The 14,382-nt window shown below is 31.6% G+C and overlaps 1 protein-coding gene across 1 annotated transcript in view; it reads right to left on the bottom strand.

Moving 5' to 3' along the window:
• The window catches only part of LOC110876355 (ER lumen protein-retaining receptor), a 63,571-nt gene that overhangs the window by 35,435 nt on the left and 13,754 nt on the right, over nucleotides 1-14,382 (bottom strand). The window contains 1 exon segment of the mRNA XM_035977075.1: nucleotides 13,042-13,219. Within this exon segment, the coding sequence (XP_035832968.1) occupies nucleotides 13,042-13,219 (178 nt within the window).

Raw genomic sequence — 14,382 nt, 5'->3', positions numbered from 1 at the left:
ATACTTTGATGGTATGGGATGAAGTACGCTACATAAGGTTTGGAAAAAAAATGTTATGTGTTTTAAGCTTATACTATATATTAATATTTAATCTTATATCCGCTATATTGTTATAACTAAAGTTTTCAATTACAGAAAATAATTTATGTATAGTGTATATATATATATCTTTTGGTAACCCATAAATACGATGTACATATTCTTCTAAATAATGCCTCTCAATCTTAAATGTATATTATAAATGATTCTTATAAAGGAAAAGATATGAATGTGATAATTGGAATAGATATATAGATGGTTACTTGGGAAGAAATTATTAAATATAAATAGTGAGTCCATTCTCTTTTCTCACAGTTTTATCACCTTTTTGTGATACATTTATATAAAAAAAATATCCTTTTCCAAAATCCTAAATGTTTATCAGTTATACTTACAATGATTAAGTTTTTGTAATTACTATCGGTATGTGGGGTTTTAACTGGGTTCAAGATTTAAGAGGAATTGTGAAACAGTTATATTTAAACAGTGAGTGTGTCAAAACATATGTTACTATATTTGAAATTTCATAAATATAGTTAAAAATTAATATAACCGTTTAAGTTGTGATAAATATATGTTTATACCATATGTTTTACTTTACAGCCATAGTAAAGAATGACCCCTTCTATTTATATGCATTAGCCAAAAGGTGGAACCGTTTAAGTGGTCCATATTAAACATAAATTTCAATAAATATTAGTAAATTCTTTATTTTAACTAGAACTATAACAACTTACCTGGGATCCCATATAATTTTTGTGAATTTATGTTAAAACTCTTCAATGAGACATATGTATTTATACATATAAGTGTTTGGGTAACACATATGTTACCCATATGCTTATCTGTTTAAAACATTTACGGTGATACCAATAGTACGTGATTTGATAAAGTTATATATAGACATATCATGGGTCATTTAATTAATATATTATATTTGATAAAGTTATAGCCATTAATTTGAAAGAAAATGATATATTTCCTTTTCTGGGCTAATTGGTTTTATGCCATAGAAAATATATTTGAAGAAGTAATGTCATGGGACATTACTAAATTCAGAGTTATTAGTTGAAAGAATGATCAACAGTGATTTGACCACCGTCACAGGAATCGCCTAGTGACAGATACCTTGAATAATAGTAAAATATGATATTTGACAGAAATTTATTTCAATATATTACTATTTTTATTATAAAAGGATAAATAAAGTAATGGGAATAAGCTCGATGATTGGTACCATCGGTTATATAGTTATATTGTTATAAATTAAAAATATTACAAAATAATTTAATATTATACATATATGTGTGTATTACATAAGTTTAAATATTAAACTAGAGATTTGAAAATTTCATTTGTTTCTAATATATATATATATATATATATATATATATATCATTGGTAATTCATATGAAAACATGAAGTTATTATAAGGATAAACCATGAAACCTACTATGTTTTAAAAATGGCATCTGTCTCAATGAATTATTCCTTGTAACGGAATCTAAGATTTTATAGGCCTAAACAAAGTTAACTGTAAGCATAATCATCACATTGAACCTAGCCATAGTGTCAATAGAGACAATGATATATTTGAAACTCTATTTTTAAAACAAAAGAAAGCCACAACCATAATAATATTTATGCTTAAATGAAAGGGTTAGGATATTGATATTCACTGGTAACAACCAGGACAGTATCTAGACTTGAATCTAAGAAAAATGCCTTAGGATAAAGCTTTGAAATAAGCCAAGTACTTGCGTAGATAAAGTGTGATGGTTATTGGTATCCCATGAGGATGATGACTAGAACAGTGCCTGTATGATAAATAAGCAATAACACTTGGCCACTGTTATTTCTTGTTTATTAATACTACTCTGTTCTAGAATATGATCCATCATGAGAATACTAATTTCCTTGTTCCTTGATACAAGCCATAATAAATGATGTACTTCTGAAATCATTAATTGAAAAAATTCTATTTATGGGAAATACAATGATAACTACCTCTCCGGCAAGTCTGGGTATGATGTGGTATACACTCCAGCTTGTCCAGGTGAGATGGGGGTAGCTCTCCGGCGAGACCGGGTGAGATGGGGTATATGTTATGATAATGGAATTCCCTAAATAGTACCATGACTTGATGTCCGACCTGTTTTTGGAAATGTGAATCTGTTAAATACATTGACCTGATAAATGGTGTGTATATTACAGTATGTGAAATATATGATTATATAGATATGTATATCTATGAGGAAATCCGAAGATCATAATGATTGACAATTAGGGATAAATCACGAACAAGTATGTCAATGATAATTTTAGACTTAATTATCAGGAATCTCTCGTATACATCTATAATTTCGATATCAAACACTATTTCGTTTGATCATCAGTCTCGAAACTCGTGCGACAAGATGAACGACGAGAACCCTATAAGATTGGGACGCCATGGAAAGTATAAGATTTCTCTTTGCGATTATTAATGCATTAGGAAGCCTGTAACCAAAAGTGTGCTAAGACACAAAACATCTAAAAACTTATAGAGAATCGTTTTACCTTTATTAAAAGCTCTTGAGAAAATAAAAGTAACCACGACCATATATACTTACAAGAACTCTTTTTCCCTATAATTCTACTAAGATTTATCATTTGGAACCCTTAAATTTATTTGAAAAGATAGGAATACATACCTAACTGATAAATCTTTAGTTGTACCTCTTCAAAGTTATAGAGGTAAATGAAGAATTTAAATCCATTAAAAGATCATACAAATTAAAGGTAAGAATCTCAAAGCATAGAGAATAGTTCTGGTCAAAGTAAAGTGAAATTCAAAATAAAGACCAGAATATACCTAGAAATTAAACTATCTAAAAATATTCCTCCATATTTCAGGGAATCTCGATGACGAGATTTAAAACAAGGTGGGGAGGATGTAACATTCCCAAAATTTTATTTATATAAAATATATAAATACTTATGTTATTAAAAGGATGCATCATGAGTAAAGTTAACCAATGGAAATATGAGGTATTTTGGGCAAGCGTAGGAACCATTTAATAATTAAATTATAAAAATACATTATATTTGAACCTACTCTGTTTTTAATGAAACTTGGTTCAAAATGTAGATAAAAATATGCTCGTCCTAATGGCATATTCATTATTTTATAAAACGTCATATTTTAGAAGTTATAAGCACCAAATAAGTGAAGCAGTTAAATAAATTATAAATATAAATAAAGCTATGAATTATAACCTATAATATATTTACGTTAAGTAAATATATGAAAAGTTAATTATAAAATAAATGCATGAAAAAACAATATAGTAAATGCATGAAAATCAAAAGTGGTACATGCATATCTACGTGTAAAAATTTGATACAATTGACATAAATGGAGTGTTGTACGTGTCCTTGCGTGTAGTACACTTTAATCTCAACATGCACTATAAATAAGAACCAGCTATTCACAATTCAAATCGCCAAACTCCTTTCTTTCGTTCTTTTCATAATTGCCCATTTTTTGACCAATATTATTCCAAAGCCTTGCCTTATTTTAAGTGTTTTAACCCTTGACCACTGATACCCTGTTCGACTGACGTATGGCCCCGTAACGTATGTCAAGGCTCTGCCTAAATTCGTTGGGGTTCTGTCTCGTGACGTAGGGATAAAGTAGATTGGGTTACTATACTTAATGTGAGTGCACTATATATTTTATTAAGTAATCCAGGAATTGTACCCAAAAATATAACAACCCTCCCGAATATTTTTCTGACACCCTACACTTCCTAAAATACACCCCGTATGTGAAAACCGAGCCCGAAATACATTATATTATTAAAAATAATTAAAAACAAGAAAATATAAGTTTAGGCGGGCCGCGTAAAGATCCTCGATTAGTTAACGCGGGCCGCGAGAGGTTCAAAAGGTGGCGCAGCCCGGTGCGGCCACGTGGCCCAACACCCGGCAAACCTAGTCAATGACTCAGCCCAGCTACATGTTGACCAGAGTCAACGCGGGCCGCGTAGGCCCTTTGCTTGTTTTACGCGGGCCGCGAGAGAAGCAAGATCAGCACCTATAAATAGAACGCATCGGGCCTTCAGTCAATTCGTTCATTTCTCTCGATTCTCTCTCAATTTCTACATAGTAGAGATAATACGCTGGTATTATACCCCCTAATTAGCGAAGCTCTGCCTCGTTGTAAGTATCATAACCCCTGGATACGTATTAGATACTCTGCCCGATTGATCTAGGGTTCCGTAACGGCTGTCGTGGTTCTGCCCGACGTAGTCGTTGGAATGCCGTCTCGGGGAGAGTATTACTAATGTTAAAATGGGTTATTATACTAACACGTGTGCATTGTTTATTACTTAGATTATAACCAGGAAGTCACAAAGGAAAGCCCTATAATAGCAATGTGAGTGATCCTTCTTTTTATATACTCATTTTTGTGAGTAATCCTCTTTTTGTTAAATGTTTTTACAAAACCTCACTTAATTAATATATACAAGGCAGTTATTGAGTATTTGTAAGAATACAATTATCGTGGGTATGTTGGGGTTTTGTATACAAAATTTGTTACCACCTGGTTAAGGAGTAACATTTCCACAAGTCAGGTCTGACTGTACCGACGGGTGATAATTGATATAACTTGGAAACAAATGTAATTGCGGGATGCGCCCTCAATACTGTTCACTGTGAAATTATTTTTATTTAAACTTGATTAAACTGGGATTCACTCACCAGTATTTCCTGCTGATAAAATGTTTTAAACACGTGTTTCAGGTAACTTAGTGTGAAGCCAATATAAGCCAGCTGGAGAGCACTGAAGGCTTGGAAAAGTGGCTATAAAGTTACCTAAGATAAAATACATGTTTTTATTAAATAAAATACGATTTATTCCTATGAAAACGTGTGTACTGCAAAACTTGGGTTTTATCCCATGTGTTTAATATTATGAAAATATGGTGGTTTTACTCTGATAAAATATTTCCTAACTACGGTCCTGATGAAAAATTCCGCTGCCAAATTAGACAATACGCGATACCACCGAAACTGGCTCACGGCCGCCCGTTCCTGTGTTTGTATAAGGGATCAGGGGTTGTGAAAGAAGGTGGTATCAGAGCTATGCCACTGGTTCAAGCCAAAGAAGTGTTCTGCTGACACTTAAGTTTTGAATTCTGTGTTAGGAAATAACTTATATGATTATGTGTTTTATATTAATTGTCTATTTGTTAGTCTACAATATGGGTAAGCAAAGAATTTCGGACATCTATCGTCAATTAGATAGTTCGCCAAAAGATAAGGGAACCTCATTCCAACCAAATCCCTTAGGATGCTCAGCGGATATTGAGAAAAGAATATTTATTCGTAAGGCACAGTCTGAGAAACCATTTACCACTAAGAAGAAAAGTAAAATTATTAGAAAAAGTCAAAAGAAAATAAAGAAAATAAAGACGTCACAACCAAAGGGAGTAATAATTAATAAGAAAACAAATGCACAAACTCAGGAAAAAGGCAATAACCTACCATGAGAAGATGAATTAGACAAACAATGGGTAAATCTCCATATGTTAGCCACTACAGCAGTAAATGCCAACTTATATTAAATAGTTGAACCGCCAAACCAGTACTAGCACCCATGCCACCTATGAGCCAGAAATTTTAAAGAAACTTTGCCCATTAAATAAACAACCTAGCAGGGGAAAGAGGTAGAATAAACCTTACATAAAGGCATGTTGAGCATAATACTCTTATAACCTAGATAAACTAAAATAAGTCACGGATGCATAATCACTAGTCTGTTTTGAATTCCAGTTGTAGCTTGTAATAATTATATATATAAATACATAAGTCGCAATGTTCGTTTTTAATCAATCTATTTTTATGATTGTACCCAAATGTTTGTACCAGAAATTTGTCTGTGATAATTAATACCACCTACCCAAATAAATAATATACATCAAACTAAGTTAGTTATTAACAAAGCAGTTATGTTTATGATTCTCTTTTGGAACCAATCATTTACTTTGGTTTAAAATACATATTGAAATATATGGTATAAAGCTTTAAACCTTCGTGGTTTTAATAATATTGTTTCAAAATAATTTATATTTAAATAAATAAAACCAAAGTTATTAAATTAACCGAAAGGATTTTAAGAATTAATAAAATTTAAAAGATTGCTTCGGTGGATTGAGCCAAAGCAAGTTTTGAAACCTAAGTGTACCAATTTCCCACTCCATTTTATCCCTTCTGGTTCGTAACCAGTTGGCCATAAGACTTCATACTTTCATAATTTTATGAATTAACTGATGTTGGCATTACTTGTAAAGATTTCTACTAAAATACTTACCGATAAAATAAATGATTAAATGAATATGATGGATAGTCATGATTAAATAAAATCATTTAATTTTTTTTTTTTTTGAGATTTGAGTTGGTTGGACTTCGTAGAAGACCTAACTAAACGTTGAAAGCATTTCTACAAATCTTTAATATTAAGGTATGTCCAGAATAGGTCTTATGCATGGAAATAGTTAATATAAGATTAACTACAAGATTAACTAGTCATATTAATTATAGGGTTGTAGTATCCTAAATTATAAAGAAAAGTATTCGAGTCAGCTGGCTGACATATAATAACTAAATAATACAGTATTAGTAAATTGGTTGAGTTAATAAATTGGATGTTAAACTTACTTCAGTAGAAGTAGTTTCGAAGTCCTTATACTTTAAAGATTATAATGAAGATAAAAGAGATGAGATTGAATTGTGATTGGTTAAATAATGGAGACGGAGATTCTCACAAAATAACCGTGGTAATAAAATATCAGTGATGTAACCGTGACACAAATAAATTTTATAAAGTCGGTTACGTGAATCTATAAAAGATCTATTTAATTGAATACTTGAATATAGATCTCGAATATATTATACGAAGTAAAAGTATTAAATAGACATACTTTGATGGTATGGGATGAAGTACGCTACATAAGGTTTGGAAAAAAAATGTTATGTGTTTTAAGCTTATACTATATATTAATATTTAATCTTATATCCGCTATATTGTTATAACTAAAGTTTTCAATTACAGAAAATAATTTATGTATAGTGTATATATATATATCTTTTGGTAACCCATAAATACGATGTACATATTCTTCTAAATAATGCCTCTCAATCTTAAATGTATATTATAAATGATTCTTATAAAGGAAAAGATATGAATGTGATAATTGGAATAGATATATAGATGGTTACTTGGGAAGAAATTATTAAATATAAATAGTGAGTCCATTCTCTTTTCTCACAGTTTTATCACCTTTTTGTGATACATTTATATAAAAAAAATATCCTTTTCCAAAATCCTAAATGTTTATCAGTTATACTTACAATGATTAAGTTTTTGTAATTACTATCGGTATGTGGGGTTTTAACTGGGTTCAAGATTTAAGAGGAATTGTGAAACAGTTATATTTAAACAGTGAGTGTGTCAAAACATATGTTACTATATTTGAAATTTCATAAATATAGTTAAAAATTAATATAACCGTTTAAGTTGTGATAAATATATGTTTATACCATATGTTTTACTTTACAGCCATAGTAAAGAATGACCCCTTCTATTTATATGCATTAGCCAAAAGGTGGAACCGTTTAAGTGGTCCATATTAAACATAAATTTCAATAAATATTAGTAAATTCTTTATTTTAACTAGAACTATAACAACTTACCTGGGATCCCATATAATTTTTGTGAATTTATGTTAAAACTCTTCAATGAGACATATGTATTTATACATATAAGTGTTTGGGTAACACATATGTTACCCATATGCTTATCTGTTTAAAACATTTACGGTGATACCAATAGTACGTGATTTGATAAAGTTATATATAGACATATCATGGGTCATTTAATTAATATATTATATTTGATAAAGTTATAGCCATTAATTTGAAAGAAAATGATATATTTCCTTTTCTGGGCTAATTGGTTTTATGCCATAGAAAATATATTTGAAGAAGTAATGTCATGGGACATTACTAAATTCAGAGTTATTAGTTGAAAGAATGATCAACAGTGATTTGATCACCGTCACAGGAATCGCCTAGTGACAGATACCTTGAATAATAGTAAAATATGATATTTGACAGAAATTTATTTCAATATATTACTATTTTTATTATAAAAGGATAAATAAAGTAATGGGAATAAGCTCGATGATTGGTACCATCGGTTATATAGTTATATTGTTATAAATTAAAAATATTACAAAATAATTTAATATTATACATATATGTGTGTATTACATAAGTTTAAATATTAAACTAGAGATTTGAAAATTTCATTTGTTTCTAATATATATATATATATATATATATATATATATATATATATATATATATATATCATTGGTAATTCATATGAAAACATGAAGTTATTATAAGGATAAACTATGAAACCTACTATGTTTTAAAAATGGCATCTGTCTCAATGAATTATTCCTTGTAACGGAATCTAAGATTTTATAGGCCTAAACAAAGTTAACTGTAAGCATAATCATCACATTGAACCTAGCCATAGTGTCAATAGAGACAATGATATATTTGAAACTCCATTTTTAAAACAAAAGAAAGCCACAACCATAATAATATTTATGCTTAAATGAAAGGGTTAGGATATTGATATTCACTGGTAACAACCAGGACAGTATCTAGACTTGAATCTAAGAAAAATGCCTTAGGATAAAGCTTTGAAATAAGCCAAGTACTTGCGTAGATAAAGTGTGATGGTTATTGGTATCCCATGAGGATGATGACTAGAACAGTGCCTGTATGATAAATAAGCAATAACACTTGGCCACTGTTATTTCTTGTTTATTAATACTACTCGGTTCTAGAATATGATCCATCATGAGAATACTAATTTCCTTGTTCCTTGATACAAGCCATAATAAATGATGTACTTCTGAAATCAGTAATTGAGAAAATTCTATTTATGGGAAATACAATGATAACTACCTCTCCGGCAAGTCTGGGTATGATGTGGTATACACTCCAGCTTGTCGAGGTGAGATGGGGGTAGCTCTCCGGCGAGACCGGGTGAGATGGGGTATATGTTATGATAATGGAATTCCCTAAATAGTACCATGACTTGATGTCCGACCTGTTTTTGGAAATGTGAATCTGTTAAATACATTGACCTGATAAATGGTGTGTATATTACAGTATGTGAAATATATGATTATATAGATATGTATATCTATGAGGAAATCCGAAGATCATAATGATTGACAATTAGGGATAAATCACGAACAAGTATGTCAATGATAATTTTAGACTTAATTATCAGGAATCTCTCGTATACATCTATAATTCCGATATCAAACACTATTTCGTTTGATCATCAGTCTCGAAACTCGTGCGACAAGATGAACGACGAGAACCCTATAAGATTGGGACGCCATGGAAAGTATAAGATTTCTCTTTGCGATTATTAATGCATTAGGAAGCCTGTAACCAAAAGTGTGCTAAGACACAAAACATCTAAAAACTTATAGAGAATCGTTTTACCTTTATTAAAAGCTCTTGAGAAAATTAAAGTAACCACGACCATATATACTTACAAGAACTCTTTTTCCCTATAATTCTACTAAGATTTACCATTTGGAACCCTTAAATTTATTTGAAAAGATAGGAATACATACCTAACTGATAAATCTTTAGTTGTACCTCTTCAAAGTTATAGAGGTAAATGAAGAATTTAAATCCATTAAAAGATCATACAAATTAAAGGTAAGAATCTCAAAGCATAGAGAATAGTTCTGGTCAAAGTAAAGTGAAATTCAAAATAAAGACCAGAATATACCTAGAAATTAAACTATCTAAAAATATTCCTCCATATTTCAGGGAATCTCGAGGACGAGATTTAAAACAAGGTGGGGAGGATGTAACATTCCCAAAATTTTATTTATATAAAATATATAAATACTTATGTTATTAAAAGGATGCATCATGAGTAAAGTTAACCAATGGAAATATGAGGTATTTTGGGCAAGCGTAGGAACCATTTAATAATTAAATTATAAAAATACATTATATTTGAACCTACTCTGTTTTTAATGAAACTTGGTTCAAAATGTAGATAAAAATATGCTCGTCCTAATGGCATATTCATTATTTTATAAAACGTCATATTTTAGAAGTTATAAGCACCAAATAAGTGAAGCAGTTAAATAAATTATAAATATAAATAAAGCTATGAATTATAACCTATAATATATTTACGTTAAGTAAATATATGAAAAGTTAATTATAAAATAAATGCATGAAAAACAATATAGTAAATGCATGAAAATCAAAAGTGGTACATGCATATCTACGTGTAAAAATTTGATACAATTGACATAAATGGAGTGTTGTACGTGTCCTTGCGTGTAGTACACTTTAATCTCAACATGCACTATAAATAAGAACCAGCTATTCACAATTCAAATCGCCAAACTCCTTTCTTTCGTTCTTTTCATAATTGCCCATTTTTTGACCAATATTATTCCAAAGCCTTGCCTTATTTTAAGTGTTTTAACCCTTGACCACTGATACCCTGTTCGACTGACGTAGGGCCCCGTAACGTATGTCAAGGCTCTGCCTAAATTCGTTGGGGTTCTGTCTCGTGACGTAGGGATAAAGTAGATTGGGTTACTATACTTAATGTGAGTGCACTATATATTTTATTAAGTAATCCAGGAATTGTACCCAAAAATATAACAACCCTCCCGAATATTTTTCTGACACCCTACACTTCCTAAAATACACCCCGTATGTGAAAACCGAGCCCGAAATACATTATATTATTAAAAATAATTAAAAACAAGAAAATATAAGTTTAGGCGGGCCGCGTAAAGATCCTCGATTAGTTAACGCGGGCCGCGAGAGGTTTAAAAGGTGGCGCAGCCCGGTGCGGCCACGTGGCCCAACACCCGGCAAACCTAGTCAATGACTCAGCCCAGCTACACGTTGACCAGAGTCAACGCGGGCCGCGTAGGCCCTTTGCTTGTTTTACGCGGGCTGCGAGAGAAGCAAGATCAGCACCTATAAATAGAACGCATCGGGCCTTCAGTCAATTCGTTCATTTCTCTCGATTCTCTCTCAATTTCTACATAGTAGAGATAATACGCTGGTATTATACCCCCTAATTAGCGAAGCTCTGCCTCGTTGTAAGTATCATAACCCCTGGATACGTATTAGATACTCTGCCCGATTGATCTAGGGTTCCGTAACGGCTGTCGTGGTTCTGCCCGACGTAGTCGTTGGAATGCCGTCTCGGGGAGAGTATTACTAATGTTAAAATGGGTTATTATACTAACACGTGTGCATTGTTTATTACTTAGATTATAACCAGGAAGTCACAAAGGAAAGCCCTATAATAGCAATGTGAGTGATCCTTCTTTTTATATACTCATTTTTGTGAGTAATCCTCTTTTTGTTAAATGTTTTTACAAAACCTCACTTAATTAATATATACAAGGCAGTTATTGAGTATTTGTAAGAATACAATTATCGTGGGTATGTTGGGGTTTTGTATATAAAATTTGTTACCACCTGGTTAAGGAGTAACATTTCCACAAGTCAGGTCTGACAGTACCGACGGGTGATAATTGATATAACTTGGAAACAAATGTAATTGCGGGATGCGCCCTCAATACTGTTCACTGTGAAATTATTTTTATTTAAACTTGATTAAACTGGGATTCACTCACCAGTATTTCCTGCTGATAAAATGTTTTAAACACGTGTTTCAGGTAACTTAGTGTGAAGCCAATATAAGCCAGCTGGAGAGCACTGAAGGCTTGGAAAAGTGGCTATAAAGTTACCTAAGATAAAATAGATGTTTTTATTAAATAAAATACGATTTATTCCTATGAAAACGTGTGTACTGCAAAACTTGGGTTTTATCCCATGTGTTTAATATTATGAAAATATGGTGGTTTTACTCTGATAAAATATTTCCTAACTACGATCCTGATGAAAAATTCCGCTGCCAAATTAGACAATACGCGATACCACCGAAACTGGCTCATGGCCGCCCGTTCCTGTGTTTGTATAAGGGATCAGGGGTTGTGAAAGTAAAAGACACTTGCATTTGCTTATTGTGGTTTATACTTGCTCAGGTAAATACTTTTAACTTATTTTTCCTATACGGGCTTGGGGTACGGTATATAAAATACCGCTTGGTCGGGCATTTGACCTTAATCGATTGGAGGTTAAGTATTATCAAGATGACCCGTTTAAAAATTTGTTTTGTTTGTTTTACGCCTTTGGGAGTTTAATGACCATGTCTCGGATATCCTTGGCATCATTTTACGAAATAGCCACGACCTTGACACGCGGGTGTAGGCGTACACCCGACAATGTGTCCATATTTATTTAGGTATAACCGTTGGCTTCCCGCCGCGGATTTATACTAAGTGGTGTGTCTATTAACCTTAAACCCGGCACGAACCGGGAGACTAAACGCATAACAAACATGTAATTCTTTTACAAGTTTAGACTTGATTAATTATCCCAAGTTATAAAAAGTTTTGTACCATGTGCATTCAAATCAATTTTTAAAATATTTTCAAAATGAGTCAGTTAAATTGTATTTACCAGTGTAAACTGACGTATTTTCCCCAAAAAGATTAAGTGCAGGTTCTACACGAAATAGGCTGGCCACTCCTTAGCATCGTTAGAGTCTCGCAAACTTGGATGACACTATCTATTGAACAATTTTCTCCTTTTTATTTCGATCCGCCTGTGGATCTATTTCAGCTACTATGTGATACTTGGATATTACATTTTTGTTTGGTTGAAATAAATCTATATTATTGCTTCCGCTGTGCATTATAATTTGTGTTGTTTGACTATGATGATATCAACTACGTCACGATACTCTCCCACCGGGCCCACCGGTGACACGTGGAAATTAGGGGTGTGACAATTTGGGCATGTTATCTTAGATCTTCATTGTAGGTCGCCTTTAGCTTGTATCGGATCATGTAAATGACCCAAAGAGTAGACACCAAAGTAGCGAAATCAACAATGGTGTGAATGTCGTGTTCCATGATAAAGATACAGACTAATCTTACAGCTAAAAATATAGGTGTGAGTTCTTGAGTCTGTAATGAAGGGTCTGCCAAATACAATTAGTTGAAAATAATGCTTCAAACATGGATGATAAAGTAAAATATATGCACATATAAACCAGATTATTTCATCAAGCAAGCAAGCAAGCAGATCAATATATAATCATACATTTTCTTGTCTATGGTTCTAAATTCCTTCATATTGTTTAACATACCCGCGAACTCGTCTAGATCACACTTTACCAAAATTCCATATTCTATTAAACATGTAATTTGTTATATCCATAACAAAGAATTTCTAGATCACACTTTACCAAAATTCCATATTCTACCCTAAATCCTAGATCACAACTTAACAGTCTTCAATTTTATAACAAAAATACATCAACAAAAAGACAAAATGACAATTGCAAATAAAAAATCAACAAATTTCCACATAAGAAATTAATTCTTCTAACCTGAATCGTTGCCGGATAGACTAAAAAATGAAAAATACATCAACAAAAAGACAAAATGACAATTGGGGATGAATATGAAGAATAATGAAGAAGAAACATAACCTGAATCGTTGCTGGAGAGACTAAATCGTTGCAGATATATGTGAGATTTGATTTTTGAATCTCCTCCCTTAATTTATGTCTCCTCCATCACTTTCTCACTCTTCAATTCGATACGGGCTCTTCCCTCTGCAATTGAAAACAGGAGATTCAGGAGGTGTTGTTTGGATTTTGTTGATGCAATGTGGTGTTCGTTCATTTTTGTAAAATAAACCCTAAATGTCGCCTGTGATTTTGAATAGAGAAGAAAGAGAGACATGGAGATATGAATACTTCTCAGTGCATTAAATGCACAAAACAACTCCCAAAGCATTTCAAAAATTCCCTTCTAAAAAAACATAGTTTATCATAATTTATAATAATAAAAAAAAATCATAATATTTACAATCCGAATTATGACATCACAATGGACAAGTGGATAGCTAAATGGTTGACACGTAAGCACTTTTATATGATCCTCTCATCTCTTCTTATAGATTATATAGATTTTGAAGAATAGTATTTTGTAATTTTTTGGTATTTATTTTTATTTTTAGTAATCATCTTTATTATATCACTATATAATTTAAATGATAAATAGTAGTTGACATTATTTAAGAATTTGCTTTATAATTGTTGTTATTTATTATTCAATTTGATCTTTTAGTAATAAT

The sequence above is a fragment of the Helianthus annuus genome, chromosome 9 (assembly GCF_002127325.2).
Source record: "Helianthus annuus cultivar XRQ/B chromosome 9, HanXRQr2.0-SUNRISE, whole genome shotgun sequence".
In the NCBI taxonomy this organism is placed as follows: domain Eukaryota; kingdom Viridiplantae; phylum Streptophyta; class Magnoliopsida; order Asterales; family Asteraceae; genus Helianthus; species Helianthus annuus.
The sequence above is the reverse complement of the archived record's forward strand: the minus strand, read 5'-3'. Positions and strand labels throughout refer to the sequence as shown.